Source organism: Carassius gibelio, chromosome B2, assembly GCF_023724105.1.
Source record: "Carassius gibelio isolate Cgi1373 ecotype wild population from Czech Republic chromosome B2, carGib1.2-hapl.c, whole genome shotgun sequence".
Classification (NCBI taxonomy): Eukaryota; Metazoa; Chordata; class Actinopteri; order Cypriniformes; family Cyprinidae; genus Carassius; species Carassius gibelio.
Window position 1 is genome coordinate 3,172,579 of NC_068397.1, and position 23,387 is coordinate 3,195,965.

The 23,387-nt window shown below is 36.9% G+C and overlaps 2 protein-coding genes across 3 annotated transcripts in view; one reads left to right on the forward strand and one right to left on the reverse strand.

Moving 5' to 3' along the window:
- The first annotated feature begins 630 nt into the window (after positions 1–630).
- myl13 (myosin, light chain 13) lies at positions 631–4,962 on the forward strand. Of its 2 annotated transcripts, none has more exons than XM_052548710.1 (7): positions 631–811; positions 2,790–2,817; positions 3,743–3,892; positions 4,023–4,196; positions 4,462–4,539; positions 4,631–4,663; positions 4,937–4,962. In XM_052548710.1, exons 1-6 carry the CDS (start codon positions 710–712, stop codon positions 4,657–4,659), a joined length of 561 nt encoding a protein of 186 aa, XP_052404670.1. In that variant the 5' UTR covers positions 631–709; the 3' UTR covers positions 4,660–4,663; positions 4,937–4,962. The 2 variants fall into 2 exon arrangements, with proteins under 2 accessions (XP_052404670.1, XP_052404669.1); XM_052548709.1 differs by having other exon boundaries at positions 4,855–4,949.
- A 4,773-nt stretch (positions 4,963–9,735) lies between these two features.
- The window catches only part of LOC127951071 (corticotropin-releasing factor receptor 2), a 125,377-nt gene continuing 111,725 nt past the window's right edge, over positions 9,736–23,387 (reverse strand). Inside the window, exon 12 of the mRNA XM_052548704.1 lies at positions 9,736–15,272. Within this exon, the coding sequence (XP_052404664.1) occupies positions 15,132–15,272 (141 nt within the window). The 3' untranslated portion in view covers positions 9,736–15,131. The remainder of the gene's footprint in view (positions 15,273–23,387) is intronic.

Here is a 23,387-nt window from a genome sequence, read left to right on the forward strand (position 1 = left end):
GGCAGAAAATCCCTCAGAGCTTCTTCATCTTGTAGATGAATACTGATGGGTAATAATCTGCCACTTGAGCCTGTTGAAAATTAATGTTAGAGATTAAAATGTGTAGAACCTGATTTCATAGAAGAGTTCCTTAATGAACCAAAATGTATTGGTTGTTGTTAATGTAAAGAACATTTTAATCTCATATATATATTCTATGACATTAGGAGCCTCATACATATTTTAGTGATTAGGCTTTAAAATAGAAACATGCATGATTGAATTGAATCATTTGGAATAACACTCTGATGTTCCAATTCATCCCTGAAGAGGTTGAAGAACGGATTTGGAGGAGATGCATGGATTATAAAGAATACAAGCCTGACTCTGAATGACAGGAAGTGACCTCGTGTATCTTTCACCGGAGCTGTAAAGATGACCAAAATCCACGGTTTCTAGCTAAATGAACAAACTCTTTCACTCCTATGGCCAGTACAGATGACAAAGAGCGTCTGTTGTGAGAGGACAAATGTGTCTCAAATAGAAGCCATTGGCCATGTCCTTTTACGGCGTTCCTCTTTGTATTTGGCACCTTTCTGGGACAAAAGGGGGCAGGACATACCTGTCAGCCCGAGGATAAAGTGCCCTCTGGCAGCATGGAGTCCTGTACCCAGAGCGTGTCTGACCCTGTGCTGTCTCCGTCCCTCTGTGTTGCATCGTAACCATCATCATGGCCCCCAAGAAGAAGGAAGAGCCCAAACCAGCAGCTGCACCCAAGCCCCCAGAGCCGGAGCCCCCCAAGGAGCCCGAGTTTAACCCAGCTGAAGTCAAGGTACTAACATCTAAGTTGTTGAGATCCACTGCAAGAGATGGACTTAGTCAGGGACAATGCAACCCATCAGTGGCTTGTTGCATGCCAACGAATTGAAATAGAACTTCCAGTTCAAATATTGTGAACATTTTAGACTTAAAACTGTTCAGGTGCATTTCTGTCAAATTGAATATGGTGTCTAGTCTGACTAATGTCAGTGTAGCCACTGGTCCGTTTGGTTTACACTGAGCAATGTGTCTTCGGTTTCCCTATTAATTATGATGAAGACCAAGAGAAAAGGAAAATGTAGTTAGCTATCATTCCTGCTACTTCTGATCAAAGACTTCAAGGCACTTTCTTGCAATCGATTGGCCTCTGTTTGTTTTATTAATTCTAGATTACAAAGTTCTTTACTGCCATTGATGGTTCCATAAAGAACCTTTACGATACAATGATTCTTTATATTGCATAAAAGGTTCTTTAGAATATTAAAATGTGCTTCAAGCTTTTAACTCACTAAACGGTTATTTTAGGAAATAAATGTGGTTCTTCTATGGCATCACTGCGAAAACTCTGTTTTAAAGAATGTATAGTATCTTGATATCAGTCTATTATATCTACTGACACATGTTACCTTCTCACAGACAACTGCTAGGCTCTTGTTGCTTTCATCGATGTCCATGAGCTATTTTAAGCATCTTCAGAGACACCATTTAATGTAGAAGGTGTTATGCACCCAAAAGAACAACCTGCAGAATCATTGGCTAAGCATCTACAAATGCAATCTTCCACCGTCACTGTTTGGCAGTGTGTTGTGCACATATTTTTCTAATCTGCAGAGCTCATAATTGATGTGAAAAGCTATTTACTTGAACTAAACAACTGTCAGTGTTTGTTTGGCTATCGTCTGAGAATTCTGCATTCTGTCTTTCCCAAATCCAAATGTTTTAGCAACTCGCAGAAGTTCCATGTATTTAAACGCGAAACATATAAATACAACATAATACCCAGTGGCGTATCACTTTCCGAACCTTTAGGTTTTTTTTGCAGGTCAAGAAATATTTGGATTTCCTAGTGTAATGGTGGAAAACTGACAAGAAAGCTCAAGTTTCAGAGGAGATATTTTAGTGGTCTACATTGCCACTCTACACCCCATTTCCATAGTCTAAAAATGTTGAGGTTAGGAGAGGCCATAAGACACGTTCCAAACCATTGAGGTTTAGGCCACACACAATGGGATTTTGATTATGTGCTCCAGAATGGACCACCCAAACTTAAGGGATTATTCATTCAGAAGCCTTCACAGATTCACGATTTCTACAAATTTCATTGAAGACATGGCATTCATCTAGAATAGATGCAGCATTTCTAATGAGCTCTGATTACTGAGAAGCATCATTTATGGTAACTCTATCATTTCCTGCGTCCAGTGGCATTGTTTTCATGTTTCAGTAAGCAATATACATTAACAATCTGCATTAACGATACAGCATGCATGGAGAAAATATAAAGTTATGTCTTTGAAAATGTAGTTGCTTTGTCATGTTGCACAGTTACAGTTTCATTATTTGGCATGTTTCCATTTCCTAAGGCCATAAAGAGCCTCTTGTCAGTGACATGCATTTGCAGCCTTCAATTACTGTCAAAGTCTGCTAACCCTGACTGATAACTTTGTGCTATAATGACAAAAGTGGTATTAGGTTTACACCCACGGGGCCACGTGCACCCTCCGGATCAAGGTTGCTCATAAATTCTTTTGGACAATGAGTCACAGGACAAACAGGATTGAGTTTGTGTAACCGGAGCTGGATGAGTGTGCAGACATGTGTCCGGAGGATGGGTCAGGCCCTGAAGGACAAATAACACCTACATATTAATATCACATTTTCAACATGCAATCCAATTGTAGGCTTTTGTGATTTATTTAACTTCAGTGTTTTGCGTGATTATTTATCATTTACTTATTTATTTAAATTATGATTTGATTATCTTTTTGCAGATCGAATTCACTGCTGAGCAAATTGAGGGTAAGTGATTTCAAAATTACTTTATCTTGAAGAGGAGATTTACAGCAAATAACACTGTAATTACACTGCTGCATGTGTCTATACTACAAATAAACAAATTAATAAGTATAATTTTTTTTTGTTATGTTATTATTTTACTTGCAGTAAAAATACCTAAATGATTAAAAAATAAAAATAAAAATAAAAATTACTTAAAGAAACATCTTAGATTTGTGCTTGATACAAGAAACAACAAAACTATTTCAGGAAATTTAATTCAGATTCTTTTTTTCAAAACAGGTCAAAGTCATGAAATTTGCTTTTGCATCATTTTCATGGTTATTTTTAAATTGTCATAGCCAAAATAATACTATAAAACAAAAACCAATGCATAAAAATGTCTTTGCATGAGTTAGCACCGATAAATATATAATTTCAAAGAAACTTTGTAGAAAATGAATGTTTATACATTACAGTTATGATCGATATGTTATCAGAGTAATGTCCATATGGCAGAAATATATAGTTTTAAGATTATAAAAATCATGCCTTTAGTTTTGAAGAATGTTGGTAACCAAGAAGTTGTCGGCAACCATTGACTTCCACAGAATATATATATAAAGGTTTTTGTTTTTTTTCACAATATGGAACTCAATGGCTACCGTCAACTGTTCGGTTTCCAACATTCTTCCAAATATCCTCCTTTGTGTTGAACAGAAGAAAGAAACTCACTACAGCAGATCATTCACATAGTTTTGATTTTGGCCAAAAGTGAGGGAATGGAATATAAAAAAGTAAAAGAAAAAAAAAAACTCAACGCCGTGTTTCCAGGACAGAGATCTAACAGAGACTTCAAACTGTCAGTGCTCTAAAGCATGGGCATCATACAGGTTTAATGTCTGTTGGAGAGCGAGAAACTCAAGTCTGACTGTCTTTTTCTCTGCAGATTTCAAGGATGCGTTCCAACTGTTCGACAGAACGCCAACCAACGAGATGAAAATCACCTACGCTCAGTGTGGTGATCTGATCCGGGCTTTGGGTCAGAACCCCACCAACGCTGAAGTTATGTACGTGTTAGGCAAACCCAAAGCTGAAGGTGAGAACAGAATCCGTCCCTTGGACCTCCACGGTCCATTAATCAAAGATGAACATACTCTCAAACACTAGAGCCAAACTGTTCAGCCCGAACATGCCACACAGATTCATCTGGCTTCTTTTGTTGGCAGAAATGCAAGTGAAGATGCTGGACTTTGAACAGTTCCTGCCCTTGCATCAACACATCTGCAAGGCCAAAGACCGCGGCACCTTTGAAGACTTCGTTGAGGGCCTGAGAGTGTTTGACAAAGAGGGCAACGGGACAGTGATGGGTGCTGAACTCAGACACGTCCTCGCTACCCTGGGTAAGCTTCAACATCTAAAATAATTATCATAAACTAATTTAATATTCTTTTGCATTTTGCAAATTCCTGAGGGGAATTTTTGGAAGTACATTTTTAGCATTAGATTGGGTTCTGTCACTGTAAAATCAAGAGACCATCTTAGTTTCGAATACATTGGCATCAGACTAGAAGCTGACACTTTATAATCACACCGAATGGTCACAAGAAACCAGTCCTGCACACATGTAGAGCGCTGTGAAACGTGTGAAACGTGTCTTCTCTTCAGGTGAGAAGATGAAGGAAGATGAGGTCGAGCAGCTGATGGCTGGACAGGAGGATGCCAACGGCTGTATAAACTACGAAGGTGAGCTTGTACAAACTTTAAAAATTGTTTTTATAAACTAGAAATGCATTAGCATGGAATATTGATTTTTATTTTCATTTTTTTTCCGCAGCTTTTGTAAAACACATCATGGCTGGCTGAACAGGTACAACAAACCACTCTTCTCCAACTTCGTCTTCAATGCATTATTGATGAATATGTTTATTTATATTCTCAAATGTTGTTTCAGTGTGCGTTCATCACTAGGTGTTTATTTCAAATCATTTCACTTTTATAAAGCACTTTGTTTCTTATTTTGATGCATGTGCACTGTACATTTTTCTTTTATTTCTTCAGATGATCAAGACAATTCAACTGAGGATACAACATAATGTCAATTTTATTCATCGTTTTGCTTTTTTAATTAAAACCAACACAGGTGTTTCCTGCCATTGGTCCAGTGTCCTCACTGTCCCCGACTCTCTCTCGAACGTCCCAACATCAATAACTGTGTTCATGAACCACTCTGCTCTAAACATTGGCAAAGTATTATTCTTTTGTACAATCACATTTGATTTCAACTCTAGACTTGATCAAAGTTTTAAACAGTTAACCTTCACGGTCATTACAAACAGTCAATGATGCCCGGTCAGTTTTAGAGAACTCCAAAACATCGTCAACGTCTGATAGATTTCAAAATTTACACCTTAAAAATTTTTCCTTAAACATTTCAGGGCAATATTTACTTAAGAACTTTTGGTACACATATCCCGCACACACTGTTTATTAATTTGGAAGCATTGTGCTGTTTCACACAGTCATGTATGAAGCTCATTTGAATGAGAAAGCAAGATAGAGAGAGAGAGAGAGAGTCTGTATTCTCTAATATAGCCACTAGATGGCAGACATGCAACATATTCAAATTAGACTCAAGCAATGCATTTCATTAAATGATTTTTGCAAAAGAAAAGAAAATGCTCAACTCAAGAAATCCGTGAAAACAGAATTGTATGTAGCATTCAGAACTTAAAATATGTTTAACATTAATTTAAATTGTATTGTCAAAAAACATTTTTAATGTCACATACTCAACTTGAAACATGATTTCCCCAGCATAAAAGTAATGGTGGCCCCCAGATACAGTTCCCCATGGTCATACCTTTTTATGCATTCAAAATCAAGTAGAAATAAAACAAGATCACAGAATAAAACAACCATAAAAGATTGATCATAATATATTATCACTCACATTTACATCCTTTATGTGTCAGAAATGGGTCAGGGTTTGAGCAACGACTGCCTGGTGTTCAGCTTTTACAGATTTTACAGCTAGAATCCACTGCCAAGATGCTCTGGAAAGGACTAACAATGTGCTTTTACAAACAGTGACAAACATCAAAACGTAGATGTGTAAGCATTAGTGAGTTCTGTGTGAGAGTGCGGTGTTGAATCAAACACAGAAAAGTGTGCTGTCCTTCTGACTCATTCCTGTGATTTCACAGCATAGTTTCCATTATGTCAGACCTCAGGCTGCTCCTCTGTGATCAAGGGCACTAGCTTTTTCACTCAAAGTCAGCACATCATGTTCAAAGCACATGGAAGTGTCCTTCACGCTCCGGTCGTTCGGCGGAGAGCCAGTCTAATAAGGCATATGAACATGCCATTAAACGAACAAAGGACTGGATTTGTAACTTGTCGCTGCAGTTAAAACAATGTGGCAATGCTGTGTATTTGAGGCCTGCAGCTTGGCCATTATTAGCAGCACAGATTTATCCCACAGTTTTCAATTCTCTGCTTTAGTAGATATAAAAGCATGTCTAAAATGCAGTCTGGCTTTTAGCCCCTCTTTCCTTTTGTGTGTTTGTCAGAGGAAGATGTGCATCAGGGAAAAACAGATCATGTACAGACAAACTGTATGTGTTTACAGGTAACATAATTAAAAATGTACCATTTTGACTCATCATGCCAGGTTTGACGTCCAAGACACCAAATCTTATAACGAAGCATGTCAAAATGTGAATATGTTGAATTGCATGTGATTGGATTAGAGAGATTATCTGTCTGCTTGCTGAAGTGTAAAAAACAAATCATAAATAAGCATAAAGGAACATAAATGCTATATTGTTCTTAGACTGACATTTGGGATTTGGCCAAAATGTTTTAAGTCTATATGAGGCTAAGCCGGTCTCTGTCTGTCATATTAACAAAACTGTACCCAGATGTCATTGAGCTTTTGCTCTGCAAAAGTTCATTTATTTCAGTAATACAACTCAAATTATGAAACTCGTGCAGTAAATAAATTAAATGCACACAGACTGAAGTGGTTTAAATCTTTGGTTCTTTTAATTGTGATGATTTTGGCTCACATTTAACAGAAACCCACATTGAACAAGGAAAATAAATACTGGAAATAAGCTGATTTAGTTCTGATTTAGTTGAGATTTTAGTTCATGTTCATGAGAGACAGCGGGAGGTTGCCGCTCGGTTGCAACCCCAAAATGTTCCACTTTTATGATCCAATGTTTGTAATCAGTGATTTAAGTCCAGTCGTACTTGGAGTAGTTTTGCTTCAGACCCAAGAAAAAACCTGTGGCACATAAGCCACGCTTCGACACAAACAGAATGGCTCAGAATGGGAAGCCCTAGGGTGCGTATGGGAGTTATAACACTTCAGAGCATATTTGTGAGGAGGCAGATTTACCCTTTAAACAGATCACTGGCCTCTCTTTTATATGCTCAATCCAGAGAAGTCTAAGCTCTTGCCTCCAAGAATACAAAGACACAGACTGAGACTGTGTCAATATGAATACAAGATTTATCACATTGCAGGTAAAGACAATGTTGCAGATTCACTTTCCAGACTTCCCTTACCACAGACGGAGGACAACAGTTATGTGGACATATATATGGACAGGGTGCTGCTGTAAATATGATGGATGTTCAAACTTTACCTCTTGAGGAACTTAAAAGTGTGGAGAAAATAATGGAAGACAGAACATTGGCCTTCTTCAATTTTTGAGAAGCAAATTCTATTGGGCTAATATTGACATGGATGTTGAAAGAATGATAAAAAATTGTAGTGTGTTCTGAAACAAGTGTTGCATTGAGATAAACCTCTACATCTGTTAATCTATTAGAGCATCCACTTAGGCCTTGGTCCAAGCTAGGTTTTGATTTGGTGAGTCCTATTCAGAATGTCTATATACTCACAGTTATAGACTTATACTCATCATACCCTGAAGCAATAATTATAGATGACAAAACTTCTGAGACTGTTACCAAGGAAATTATGAAAATCTTCGCCTGATTTGGGTATCCCTTGGAGGTGGTGACTGATAACATGAATGAAGACAAGAGTTTTTGTAATGTTTTATATTTAATCAGAGCAATAACACTGATTATAATGTCTATGTACATTGTTTACATCCTCATACTTTTATTTCATACTTTTAAGGCATTTCGACTTTTTTCATTAAATTACCAAAAATAGATTATATACAAAGTTTCATGGCAGAAAATCACACGAATAAACAAATATAAAACATGGTATTAAAACACTCAAAATTAATTTCAAATGAAATACAAAAATGTATTCTTGTCTTTGGCAAATATACAGTATTATTCATGAGAAGAAAGGTCCACCCTCTATTATCTATATACAACACAACTGACCAACTAGTTTTGACAAATTTTTATTCAAAGGTATGAAAATCACGTATCAATGTACACTGTCTATAAACAATTGGATAAACACCATTACTTTAATCATATTAATGACCTTAATAACACTTGTCTAAATCAAGCTTCACACAGAGTTTGAAGAATCAATTCCTTTGAAAATGGAATTTCTTTCCTCATATAAATTCTATTTACATGTATGAAATATATATTACACACACACACACACACACACATACAATGGCCACGTGACTATGTCAATATATTATGAGTTATGTGTGTCTTTATGGAAGTATTATTCTTTGTATTATTTTAAAAGAGACAAATAATGTGGATTTAATTGGAGAGCAATACATTAAGGCCCAATCCCAATTCTACCCCTTAGCCTTTCCCCTTTCCCGTGAAGGGTTAGGGGTAAGGGGAAGGGCCAGATAGCCCTTCAAATGAAGATTTTTCGGGACCACACTTCAAACGAAGGGGTATGAATTATCTCGGCAACATGACTGCTTTCATGACATAAAATAGAATTGGGATTGGGGAAAAATTAAGGAAAAATTATCCTTAAGAATTTTGCAGATTACAGATTTTTTCAAAAAACCTTTATTTAACTACCAGTCAATGTATTAAACCATTTACACAGATTTTGACCTTTTGAGTGGTACGGTCCCACATATGGGATTTAAAGCGTTCGGTAACGTCACATAACTGCCAAATTAAAACTGCGTTTTCGAGCGTTGGATGACGCTGAGCCAGAGACCGATGTGCACTGCTCTTGTCATATTATAACAACTGTGCAGTGTTATTAACCACATAATGCATACTTTAGGTTTCATACATAAATACTAGTAAAACAATACATTTAGAGTTTTAAAAATGCACGCATGTCTATGGAAGCAACAATAACAATCCATTCAAATTTTTTAATTTGCAGATGTTTTCTATTCATATCAGATACACATAGTGTAAGTAACCATGAAGTTCACGCTATTCTTCACCCAGTTCACCGGCTACTTATTATTTGTATTTCAGGAGAGATTGGTGAATTCACGTGCTGTAAATCTGACTGAAAGGACTCTTAACTGCAGCACGAACAAACATGGCGGCGCCCATCTCACATTACAGATCACGATCAAGATCATTTAGGAAGGTTTTTATATGACAAAACACACTCATTTACAGATATTTATGAATCGGAATATCAGATTGTTCACGACGTAGTATTCGAGTTTCTGAATATTTAAAAATAAAAAAAGGAAAATCGAAATAAAAGAGATGCATTTTTCATACAGTGTTATTGTAGACGTGGTGTGTCACGTGACAAGCCTGAAGAGTCGCCATGGAAACAGTAAAGGGAACTTCTAAAATAACGGTCTTCTTAAAAAAACTCTCTCTGGGGGGACCGCTGGATATTTTAAACTCACCACTGAAAAGGCTAAAGGGGTCATATGACGTTGCTAAAAAAAATAACATTATTTTGTGTACAGTGTTCTCCACCAAAGGGAGCCACATGATAACTAATACTTTTGGGTCTCAAAGATTAAAGGGGTCATATGATGCGATTTAAATTTTTCCTTTCTCTTTGGAGTGTTACAAGCTCTTGGTGCATAAAGAAGATCTGTAAAGTTATCTGTAAAGTTATCTGTAAAGTTACTTAGTTAGTAACCAAACTAAGTCAGGTTATGCAAAACTTCCCACATCATAACATCGACATGTGGGGGCATATTAGGTTTTAGGTAGGAGTGGTTTACTTTTAACTTTTATAAATAATATTGATTTGAGACTTTAGTCTTTGCAACTTTACAGATTTTCCGTATGCACCAAGAGCTTGTAACAGTCCAAAGAGAAAGGAAAAATTTAAATCGCATTTTATGACCCCTTTAATCTTTGAGACCTAAAAGTATTAGTTATCATGTGGCTCCCTTTGGTGGAGAACATTAGTATATTTTGGACTTCATCATTCCCATTGGTATAACGTCTAGGTTACGTATGTAACCCTTGTTCCATGAAGGAGGGAACGGAGACCTTACGTCACAAAGAGACTGATAAATGGGGTCTCGCCCGAGAGCACAGTCACCTTTGAGTGGTAACGAAACGAGTGAATGGTACACAGTGTACCTTGGTCAGCAGTGCAGTCTTTAATGATAAAAACTTCAGCTCTACTGAGAGCAAGGGTTCGAAGGGAGCTCTTTGCAGTGCCGATAGAACCACTGAGAGGTCCCAAGAGGGGACTTGATAAGGGCGAGCCGGATTGAGCTTTCTGGCCCCTCTCAGGAACCTGATGATCATATCATGCTTCCCAAGAAACTTACCGTCAACAGGGTCATGGTGAGCCGAAATGGTGGCAAAACAGAGCTTAAGGTTGGAAGGAGACAGCCTTCGTTCCAACCCTTTCTGAAGAAAGGAAAGCACTGACCCTATCAGGCATCTCCAGGGGTCTCCACAATCTGAAGAACACCAAGCGGTGAAGAGGTTCCACTTCAAAGCATAGGCGTGTCAGGTAGACAAGGCCCTAGCCAAAGTGATGGTAGCTACCGCGTGAGGTGGCAAAGTACCTAAACCTTCCGTGACCCAAAGATCGAGATGTGGGTGCCACTTGGTGCCCCATCTTTGAGAAAGAAGTTTCCCTTCCTCAAGAGTCCCCCCTGATCTTGATGGCACGATTGAGCCTGCCCGGGATGTGAATGGCACAAGAGGAGGTGGCGAGCGAGTTGCAACATGCAACAAGAGTGTAGACTGCCCTGATGGTAGATGTACGCTACGGTCGCAGTGTGGTCCATAGGGATCAGTACGAGCTTGTGCCTCAGCAGTGCCTTGAACTGGTTCAGAGCAAGCTGTACTGCTAGCAACTCGAGGCAATTGACATGCCACGCAGCATGTCAATTGCACATGGCACCCCAACCCGTGGCTGAAGCATCTGTTGACACAACAACATGCCTGGACACTGGTTCTAGGGGAACACCAGCCAGTAGAAACGAAAGGTCCCACCACGGAGTGAGGTTCAGCAGCAGGTTGGAGTGATGATCAGGTTCCTGTCGCCATGTCCATCTCGGGACGTGAAGCCAGTGCTGAAGCGGTCTCAAATGTAGCAACCTGAGCAGTATGAACGCTGCTGAGGATGCTATATGCCCCAGGAGCCTCTGAAATAGTTTCAGTGGAATCGCCCTCTTGCCTTTGAATTGACTCGGGTTATTCAGCAGTCACTGCGTGTGCTCACTCGTAGGCTGCGCGAACATGGCGATCAAGTCTATATGCATACTGATAAAAGAGATCCTCTGCACAAGGGAGAGTTTGCTCTTTTCCCAGTTGACCCGAAGACCCAGACGGGCGAGGTGTCTGAGCACCAGATCCTGAGTGAGTGAGCTAGAATCAGCCATACATAACACAAAAAATCTATGGACATAACCTCAGCATTTTCACAAATTCCCGTTTTCGTAGTTTACACAGAAACAGTATGTATTGTTTTCAAAAACCATGGTCAATTTTTGTATGGGAAGTTTTCACTGTTTAGTCAAAAATGGAGTCATGTAATAATTTTCAACCCAGTAATTTTAAAATCTATAGAACTGCATTGAGCTGGACTAACCTGACTAAGCCTGATTACTGCAGGCTCTTTTAAATTAAATCAACACCTAAATTGAACTTTTACAACAGCATGAACTTGGTAAAAATGACCTCACCCGGTAATGCCAAATGTGAAAAAAAATTCCAGAAATGTTGAGAAAAGGGGTGATTGAAATACAACAGTGTGGAAAATCTCAGTCTCAGAACCACAGCCCTTATCTCCAAATGAATCAATAAATAAATTCAGCACAGTAGCAAACCTATACTAATAAAAAACACAATATTAATAAATAAATAAAGTTTTATAAGAAAAATAAATAAATAGAGTTTACAGACTGCCTAGCTTGGGGCCACAGGACGTTGTTGGGTGGTCCAGCTTGCCAGTTTTGAGTTGGTAGTGAAATCCAAGGCTGGACAATATTCTGCTTGCACTAGTCCAGATAAAAAGGCAGTGAAAAGCGACCACATTCAAGCTTTAAAAATCTGCAAAAGTATCACAGAATGTTCCCATACGGCTCATGCTATATATACTGTATGTTCAAAGTTTTCTAAATGCGAAGTGAAGAAAGAAAAATGCTACGTTTTGTAAAAGATTTGTCTTCAGCTGCTTCTCTCCTAATTTTAAGATCACTGATGGGAGTTTTATTCAAAACAATGTGCCAGTTTCCATGGTTTGTCTTGCTTCGAAGTAATAGGATACCATGGAGCACTGCCCTCTGCAAGGGTTAAAAGAATGCTGTCCAGAGTGAGATGCCATTTGCATTGGTTTTGAATGAAGGATGTTGTATCAGAGCTCCATTTGAGGTGAGTCTTTTGACAGTTGTGTTGTGTGAGGCAGGCTGATGAGTAGATGATGAGACGTACAGTGGGTTACTGCAGATATCAGACTGAACGCTGATGTGTTTCACCAGCACTGGATAATGTTTGGACTAGCTAGCAGAGGCTTCCTTATCTGCTGCTGATGTAGAGATCTGGAGACTCTGAAGCCAAATGTGATTCAGATGGTGTGGACTGAACTGTAGACGAGGATCCTTTTATTACAGAACATTGGGACTTTTTTGCAATAAACTGATTTGCCTGATCGGTCTGCTGGGTGCTCATCCGTACCCTCTCCTATATATGAAAAAAAATCCTGGAGTGTTTTTACCAGCTCTAGGTAGCATAGTCAGCTACTATTTAAAGAGATAGTTTTGTCATTAATTACTCACCCTCATGTTGTTCCAAACAATTAAGACCTTTGTTCATCTTCAGAAAATAAATTAAGATATTTCTTATGAAATCCAGGAGCTCTCTGACTCTTCAATAGACAGCAAGTGAACTGAAACATTCCCAGACCCAGAAACATCGTAAAAACATCGTTAAAATAGTCCATGTGAAATCAGTGGTTCAGCTGTATAATGTTATGAAGCTATGAGAATACTTTTTGTGCACAAAGAAAAACCAGGTTCCGAAAGCACTCTGATGTCATCAAAAATATCGTAATTTGTGTTCCGAAGATTAACAAAGGTCTTACAGGTTTAGAAAGACATGAGGTGAAGTAATTAATGACAGAATTTTCATTTTGAGGGGAAATATCCCTTTTAGCTCTTTCCCGCCATTGAAGGGATTTTACTTTATATAGGACTGGGCAAAGATGATTTTCAAATCTTAAGTTTTAAAAGGTGTTTGTGACCACAGACTTTAGGACAGTTTCAACCAAAGTTAAACATTATAATTCTCTGAATGCTCATGCTACAAGTTTCAGCCAGTTGGAGAGACACACACCTGCCAACTAAAGTAGAATTGTCATAATGAGATGAGATCTCTCGGAGACTCATGAGATCAAACTTTACTTGCTAAGAAAAACAAATGGAGGATGATTGACATTTTGAGTTTTGTTTTATAGGAAGCAAAACAAAGGAGAAAAAAGAAAACTTTCATGGCCTGTTTGTACAGTAGCAACATCAAACATAAAATAAAAGCAATAAAAGCCTGTTACATCTGGTTGGGGAAGTTAACTCCCATAAGTTATCGCAGGTATCAAATGTATGATATTTATAATTTAAGATCAGGGACGCTCCGACTCGATCGGGAGCAGTTAAATAATCATAATGATATGACACAAATGATTTTTTGGGCAAAACTTTGTTTGCGACAATCCTCGAATTGTCCAACGCTCCCCTGATTGCTTGGGGGTGCTCAAAATCAGGCTTAAAACATTCAGGTGTGTGGCCAGCCTTAGGAAACAACATTTCTCTGCCATTCAATTTCCCAGCTTTCCGTGTTGTCACTGTAATACTGTACGAGGCACTATTACACATCTTCTGGAAGAATACTGAATCTCTGCATATGTAAGCAGATGCATATAAATCAGCATATAAATCAAAACTGCCAAACGTTACTGAATAACATGTTGAGTCAGACAGTGATTTACAACTGTGAAGCTTTGGGGGTGCTGAAGGAAGGGAACTTCTCCATCTGTGTTTTGATCAGTGATCTAAATATGATCCAGATATATTCTTTGACAAAAAATTGATTTTCTCAGCTTTTTGTTTAAAATGTTGCTTTTTTTTTTTGTTTGTTTTTTTGTTTGTTTTTTACATTAAACACACATTCTACTGTTAATGGAAAAATGCATGAAGCTAGAATTCTTTTTTTTTTTTTTTTTTGCTGTTGTTGTTTGTTTGTTTGTTTAAAAGCAGATGCTTTCTTCTTCTTTTGACATGATGTCTTTAATCAGACAGAAAAAGCTTTTTTGCACTAAAAAAGTTTGTTCACTTCACTGATTTGCACTCTATTTGCCATGTGCCATGCACTGCTTTATTTAACTTTATTTTTAATTGTTAAGTCTTTTTTTACGTTCCCTTATTGTATAGCTGTATCTTATATTTGATCGAGATTTTTAGGCTCTAGTGTTAGTGTTATCTGTACGCACCGGGGGTCTGAGAGTAACGCAATTTTGATCCTCTGTATGTATGTACTGTACATGTGGAAGAACTGACAATAAAACAGACTTGACTTGATGCTTGTTCAGAAATTCATACAACAAAATACTTTGCGGACATGAAAAATTAGTGAAATGATAAAAAAAATGGTGGTGGCAGTTGGCAACTTTAAAAACAAAAATGTTGGCAGGGAAAGAGTTAGATGATAGATAGATAGATAGATAGATAGATAGATAGATAGATAGACAGACAGACAGACAGACAGACAGACAGACATTTGATCAGTTTTGTTAAAACCCTTCAATTCAGGGCCCATTCACAAAATGACACAGACATATAAATTCAATTCACTGTTTGTCGGAGGAGACACCCACTACCATCAAAGGCCAAAAACAATCACTTGGTCTCTCGTGCCCCTTGCTGTCTTACTGTGTGGCTGAATTATAAAGAGGAAAAGCTATTGTTTAAAGGTCAGACGGCTGTGGTCTGCTTGATGCTGTGAAAGCTGATGCGGGTGGGGGAGGTGGGGATGGACATGGCTCTCGCCACTCGGATTCGCAGCGCGTGATTGTCCTGCCAGCGATGCCAACGCTTTCTGGCTGCAGAACGTACCTATGAGGAAAACAACAACAACAAAATCACAAAAATGAAATTTATAATTTTTTACTCTCAGGATTTTAACTTTTTTCTGCAGTGACTATGGAGGATAATCTGCAGAATTACATGAAATAGAAATTGTAATACACCACAATTTTCTTTTTTTTTTTTTGCTTTTATTTAAAATGCACAGCACATTGCTATATGGTTGCTAGAATGTTCTGAACCTTGTTTCGCAAAAGCAAACAAAGCTTAAGTAGATTGTATTTTACGCTTAATTTTAGTTTAGCCATCTGTTTAATGCAGTAAATGTTTTTTTTTTTTTTTTATCAATTAAAAACAATGTTGCATAAAACATCTCTTCCATGAGCACTTAATTGAATCTTAATTCAAATAATAATAATAATAATAATAATAATAAATCTATGCATTAGTTCTTAATAATCCCTCCATGGTGTTGCTGGTTCTATACTAAACTATATTTTGTATTGTGAGCACTTGTTATTTGCCTCTTATGATGACTTGCTTGTATTTCACTTTGGATAAAAACATCTGATAGAGGAAATAAATGTGCATGTAAAATAAATTAATTCATAAATTAATTAGTAAATTAACAATATAATAATTTAATAATGGCACAATTGCTGATATTCATTCAGAGAATGTTAAAGAAAAACAATTAGGACCAAACATGGTATAAATCTATACAGTAACAAGAATAAGTACAGTATGTAAACCATTTGAAAATATCTGGATTTTATATTGCTTAATCCAAAGATGTGTCCAAGCATGTTGGAGCTTCTGATCTTTATGTCACAATTGCATATAAAAACAATATGATTAATTACATACAACCTTTGCATTTTCATTGAAAGGGCAGACTGGAAAAGTAAGTGAACCTTCTGTGTTTTTAACTTCTCAAAAGCTAATTGGACTTAATAAAGGGGATGTGGGGATCGCACAGGTATCCTGCCCTTTAAATAAAAGGCAAACATAGGCTGGTTTCTGACAAATGTGTTGCTCTCAAAAAATACTAATTAATGTGTGTAATATACAAATAAACAAATGGTCAAAAAGCAAAGGCAGTTCAGAACATTTACTGAAGAATGTGTTTACTGAAGAAAATGTTCTTTTCAGAACATTTACAGAACATTTAATTTAATTTAATTACAATTTTTTTAATTTAATTTAACATTTACTGAAAGTGCACAAAATTATTTTAGAGAACAGATGGACACTGGACACCACCACTAAAGCCTCTGCCCAGTTGTGAAGCATGGTGAAAAGAGCATCGTGGTTTAGTGCTGCTCTAAGGCTGGATCTATTCTACGATTTATTTTACAGGGCAATGTCAGGACATCAGTTCATGACTCAAAGCTTTAAAAAGGTGATCCAAAGCACACAAGTTAATCAACTAAATGTGAAAAAGAGCCAATCCAGATGTCATGGCATAATCCAAAGAGAGCAAAGCTTTCAAGGCAACCTAGAAATATTCAGAAAAAGAAACAGATTTGTGCGGAGAGATGGATCAAAATAATAAATAAGCAGGTTTTTTCTTCTAAAAGAGAACTGACAAGTTATTAAATTCAAGAGTTGGTTACTTTTCACACCCTGCACTGACAATGATTATTCACTGTATTCAGTAAAAATGTGAAAAGTCCAAGCGTTTGTGTCTTTTTAGCGCATTGGTGGTACCATCAATGTCTCTTCACATCTTCCAGTTTACAACTCAAGAGGCTTTTCAAAATCCCAGTGGGCCACAGAGCACCACTCGCATAGTTTTCCATTAAATTGCATGATATTGGTCATAAATAGTTGTTAATTTCTCGTCTGGTTTCCAAACCCCTTTAGGCTTACAGTGCCACTGTGTGGGGTACAAGTTATAAAAAAGAATTGGATGAGTTCTTCATATTTTTACTCAATGCTACATTAGCAATGGATACAGTAACACCCTCCTGGTGTGATAATGAGCTGAAGCTTATTTAGAATCATGACAATTTGGCACTTTGTCTTCGGTGCCTTAAAAACACACACCTGTGTCATCACTCAGATTTCCTTTCTTCATGAAGATGGTTTATCTATCTGTGCTTTGAGAAGCCTTTGGATGATTACTTCATTATTGGATGTCATGTTTCACTAACCCACGTTGAGTAGAGTTTTATCATTAGTCACGGACAATAAGAATTTATTTTATTTTAAAAAATTTCACCTAGCAGTAGTTTTAATGTTGTACCTGATCGGTGTATACACGTGCCATACCATAACAGACATTTGGGGGTCATCCACACAGAGAAATGTTTAGCTGTATAGGTAAACATTTTGTATCGTATCACGGTTTCGTCCAGATGGATTCCTGAAATCTCACCCTACATCTCGACCCTAGTCAGAAACCACTACGTCACATAAGAACAACAACAATAGCGGACTACGTGCTTATATTCATGCTGCAGAAGCTACTGAGTCAATTAGCTGTGTGTTGTTGTGTTGGGTTTGTATACAGCGCACAAGATTTATGCACATGCGCCAAGTCTTCTTCTCTGTTTTAAGTGTATCTCTGTGGAATAATTACAGCGCCACATACTTGTCTGGCATGAACAGTATACTACATTGTTTTTGTTGGTTTCAGTGTTTTGTGATTTCTTGAGATGAAGGAAAAGAAAAAAGATAAATTAGGGAAAGCTCTGCCTTCGTGTGGATAGGGACTTAGTAAACATACAGATTTTTGCAAAAGGTTTTGGCATTTTTATGTTGACAAATTTTGAATTTTTCCGGCAGATTATTGTTGAAGAAAGAAAATGTGACAAGCCTTTGGCGACAGAAGCACTGTTTCTGCCATCCAAAGTGACAGAAGAAATAAAATAGCTGTAAACCAATCCTTTCTGTGACCTACTTTCAGATTTTCTTGAGTACTTTTGAGTAAGGTTTCAAAATTATAAATAATAATAAAGTAACCCTATATACCAGCAATTTTATGCAACATAAATAACTTATGCAGATTTATTGCTAACAAGTGCTTTACTTTTGTTTCACTATGTTCTGCATCTGTTTATACTGTTGCAGTATTTATTGTCACTTGGAAAGTGAAGTTATTTGTCAGTTATGTACTAACATGTATTACATGTTCAGAAGAAAAATAAAAAAAAGAAGCTAAATCTCACATTTCATATTTTAAGTCATTTTTAAGAAAAGTTATAAGAATCAAAATTATTTTCTGCTATGTTAATAAGTCTAGATACCTTATTAGCAGAATTGTTTATTGATTATTTTCCATCAGCTGATTAATATTTATAAATCAGTCTGATTTTTGCACTGGTTAAAATAAAAATGGCAAACAGACTGGGGGGAAAAAAAGCAGTTCCACTCTCAGACAGCAGGTGGGGCTTATGGAACAACAGTTTCAGTAAACAAAACACTGTTGTGCTAATAAACAATGCTCAATTAGGCAGTATATGGAGGAAAGACAAAAAAAAATGCCTCAAGAGTCATTCCCCTTTACTGATACATTCATAAACCTATAATTCATTCATACTTTAATACATATTATTTCCCTCATCACTCCATAGTAAAACCTTTAACTGCAATCTGACATATTTTCACACAAAAATAAACTTGTGACTAATAAAGACTGTTAGATTAAAAACACATCTCTTTCGCCAAGCGTTCAAATAATGCATCTCATAATTTGTGACGGCAGTTGTATCTGATCAGATGCGCATTCTTATTCTTTAGCTTGGGTTAAACTAATTAATTTTACTTTATTGGAACAGCAGCTATGCAAATGACGTCTCTATTTGTTTCTCTGTTTCTGTAACTACAGTAGGATTTACACAAGCTCCAGTCTGGACCCCGAACACCTGAGAAGAGATGATGCCAACCCTGAAACAACATACAGAACTAACAAATATTGCTACTGTGCAATCACATAATAATTGTTGTTAATAATGTTCATCATCTGGCTGACTATGTCTTGTTTTAATTTTTCTGAAAATTCCTATCATATGCACATAAACTGAGAGTCACCACTTATAAGTTACATATTGTAGAAACGTAATTTTCTGTAAAGTTTGCTCTGCAATGGCTTGTATCGTAAAAAGTGGTTTACAAATAAACTTTACAAATTGAATTGAAGTGTACCATGGCCTTCATTCAAGTCGCTTGAGTCAGCTTCTGTAAGAATTCTGACATTTTAGATGATCTTGTGACTGGTCCCTTAAGAGGACTGCTGATTTACATCATTTGTCGTCAAGCCCATCCTGTGTGAATTTTGCTTCCAATCGAATGAAGGTTTTGTTACAAGCAAAGCTTAGCAATCTAAGGTTGCCTCTAATCAATTTCACTCAGGTTGTGGTGTTGATGTATTATTCTTTGAGTCAAAGAAGGGCCGCATTGGCTTTGTCTTGTTAGAATGTTATTGATTTATGTAAACAGCATGAGCTAGTGGCATAAATCTGTTGAGTTGTTTACTTTTTTTGATGGCCACATCAGGGGTGAATGACGAATGTCACAAACTATTTCTCTTCCTTGAGGCACTCGCTTTCTGTGTTTTCACTGTTACATACTAAAGGGGCACTTTTATATCTGTGGTATAAATAGGCACCTTATTTTGGCACTGTGCACATTTTCACATAAATTGTCCATTTATGCATTACCACCAAAGTGTGCATTCTCTTTTAACTCATGAATCAGGGCTCAATAACAAGATTACCTTGGGATATTGTTTGCTGTCAATGCCCCAGTTGAGGTACAGGGTGTGAAACTTTCTGATACATTTTTTTTATATTATATATTTTGACTGCATTTGTGAGTAAAAGAGTAAAAAAAAAAATAGCTAGCTGTTTAAAATAGGTATAAAATATCATAATATTGATAAATCAATTAAAATATACTCCTGCCTCAAATCATAGTGTAATCATATCTTAGCATTTTTTAAGGTACTGGCAAATATTGTATGGCTGGGTATGAGAATCGAAATGATATCGTATTGCAACGAACCTTGCGATTTATTTATTGATTTAGTCATTTATCAGACGCTTTTATCCAAAGAGTATAATAATGATTCTAATATAACAATAAGCCAAACACCAAAAAACAACTACATGTTTATGTACAACCACACACACATACATATACTGTAGATATACATACACATTTATAAATTATATATATATATATATATATATATATATACACACTAGGGGTGTAACGGTTCACAAAATTCACGGTTCGGTTCGATACGATACACTGATGTCACGGTTCGGTTCGGTTCGATACGTTTTAGATACAGCAAAATGTAAAAACATCTCAACTTTTCAGAATGCCGCAAGCGCACCGCGGGTCATGTGACAAGAACCAACCAATCAGCTTCATCCTTTCCCGTAACAAGGTTGAGAGCTCAGCCAAGATGAAGGAACAGCTGATCATAGTTGTATATGGATTGCAATTTTGAAATAAATTTAGTAGCAGAGCTACTGCAAGCGATTTTTAGAGCTGCAAATCCATTTATCCTTCGCTGAAATTTCCGCGTCTCATGGAGAGAGCACGTCATTGTTGCTTAGCAAAGACAGACGCCTCATGAGCGCTTCTGCCCGAGCGCTTTGGAAAGGAGGAGAAAGACGTGCTTAGCGTTTTCCACGCGTTTTTAGGAGCGATATGTGAACGGCCCCTAAGGCGCTCGCTCACTCAGCACGCGCTGAAGGCTCGTTGCAAAATGTCTAATGCATTTAACAGACCAGAAATATAAGATCCTAAAATAACCAACAGGTCTGGTGTTTGGGTTGGATTCCCTGTAAGCTATAGTGTCTAAATGCTGCAGGGATAGTTTGCTGCGTGCATGTTTCTCCTTTTTTTCGTCTTTTCCCAGATAGTACTGACGCATATATCCCAGATATTCCCGCTGGTGTTTTTTTTTTTTTTTTTTTTTTTTTTTTTGTATTCCCGCTGGTGTACCCTGTCATGTTGCAGATGCGACATACCGTTGTTTTTTTATCCACCACTCTCTTGCCATCACCATTATAGCTTAAAGGGAATCCAAAGTGCACCCAAACACCAGACCTGTTGGTTATTGGGGGATCTTCTCATTTCTAGTCTGTTAAACGCATTGGCTATTTTGCAACGAGCCTTCAGCGCGTACTGAGTGAGCGAGCGCCTGCTGAGTAGCCTAACATAAACATATAAGATGGTGTTTTTTTCTTCTTCGGGAGTGTCAGGGGCGTTGCCTGTTACGTTGTTTGGGTTATTGGGCTACCTTGTTGAACGCATATCATTATATTTCTATCTCTCTCTTTTTTTCTTTTTTTTTCCCAAATATAATTAATTACTCCAACGAACCGTTCGGTATACATAATGCGTACCGCGTACCGAACCGAAAGCGTCGTACCGAACGGTTCAATACGAATACGCGTATCGTTACACCCCTAATACACACACACACACACACACACACACACACACACTGTATATATAGTTTCATTTCCATTTAGTTTGTTGAAGTATTAAGATAAATCAAAACCAAAAACTAAAACATAAAACTTAATAAAAGACCTATACAGACATAATAAATTCAGAAGTAATTTAACTAAAATTCTAATAACTAACAAATACAAATCATACAAATCAAACGACAGTAGTTTATCAGTAATCCTAAAAATAACACTGCCAAACACACATGCTAAAAACAACAGCTTACTTACACATAGTAAGAAATAGTTATAAAAACTGAAACAGATGCGAAACAAGTAAGAGGAGAAATAAAAAGCAAAACGTATCCTTTTGCCAGCGGTAAACTACGTTTTTTTTATACCCGTCTACCAAAATACTAAATAAATTAACCTGGACACACTTTCCTTATGTTCTCCACAACAAATGGTCAAACAAGCGCAGACACTGACAAGATAAGATTTACACCTCTAATGGTGGTTTTAAAGGATGAATAGCAACATTGTTTTAACCCTGAATGACTATTTGCAAAAATAGTATTTTGCCTTACAATACTTTAGTCTTCATTCAAATGTTAGAGTAGAAATTAAAATGGATAGAACAATATATTTTAATTATTTTTTAAAAGATCAAATAAAAATCTGTATTTGATTATCATTCAGTTATTGTAGAATCTTAAATATTTCTGAAGCATTTTTTCATAAAATGTTTCATAAACTTTTCAAAATCCTAAAAGCTTGTTTATTTTAATGTTTAAATTAGACTTTTAAAGAACAGTTACAGTGTGACCTTGCTGAACACCAATGTATGTGTTTGTGAATGTTGTTCACACAACATCATCATTGTGATTCATACTGACCTACAAATAAACAGCATTTATAGCTTTAATTTCTGTTAAGCTATGAGCAACAAATGCCGAATAAACTGTAAGCTGTCATGCTCTCAATCGTGTAGAGTGACTGAAGCTGAATGGACTAGACCTATGAAAAAGCACTGTGATTTGGTGCGCCTCGTATGCACAGCGGTTGCAGGAATGGTTTGCCAGAACCACGCACATCTGTGGACCAGAGCAGGTTAAACCTCACACTTAACAGCATTTATTGATCCTAACAGGGTGTGTAAATATGAGGAATGATTGCCTCAAAATGTACCCTGTGCCACTGATTATCCATCTGTGTGCTAATGTTGGCGCATGTGTTTTACATGAAATGCTTATAAAAAAAGAAGCACTCAGAAAAAAGATTTGATCATATTATAGGCTTTTCATTATAAACCTGTCTTCATTTAATCGGTCAGTCATAAGAGAGGATGTTTTACTTCAATCTAATCACTTTGTCTTATTTATGGGCAAACAGAGAATGACACAGTGACGGTTGGTATTGACATGATTTGATGTTAATGGTCTAGATATTTAGGATGAGTTTGTTGACAGAGACATCTTGAAGAAGAATATTCTCCATCTTGCCTGAGGTCATAACAAAAATCCAATTATTAGCCCAAATGCAGATCCGATATGAAGAGAGGTCATTAGACTACAGAATAACATTCTAAAAATACACAAATTAAAGAATAAACAAATGTTTATCTGGCATGGAACCCAAATACTGATTCAGCTCTAGGGCTCCATATACACTGTCAGTTAAATGTGACCCAATTCCGATTTTTTGCATATATGTGACATAGATCAGATATGTT

What these genes read in the sequence shown, in the direction of transcription:
- myl13 (XM_052548710.1), top strand. Translation starts at nt 710, where the DNA reads ATGGCCCCCAAGAAGAAGGAAGAGCCCAAACCAGCAGCTGCACCCAAG. An exon ending in AGGCAAACCCAAAGCTGAAG is followed by an intron (nt 3,893 to 4,022) that starts GTGAGAACAGAA and finishes TTTTGTTGGCAG; the next exon opens with AAATGCAAGTGAAGATGCTG. An exon ending in ACACGTCCTCGCTACCCTGG is followed by an intron (nt 4,197 to 4,461) that starts GTAAGCTTCAAC and finishes TCTTCTCTTCAG; the next exon opens with GTGAGAAGATGAAGGAAGAT.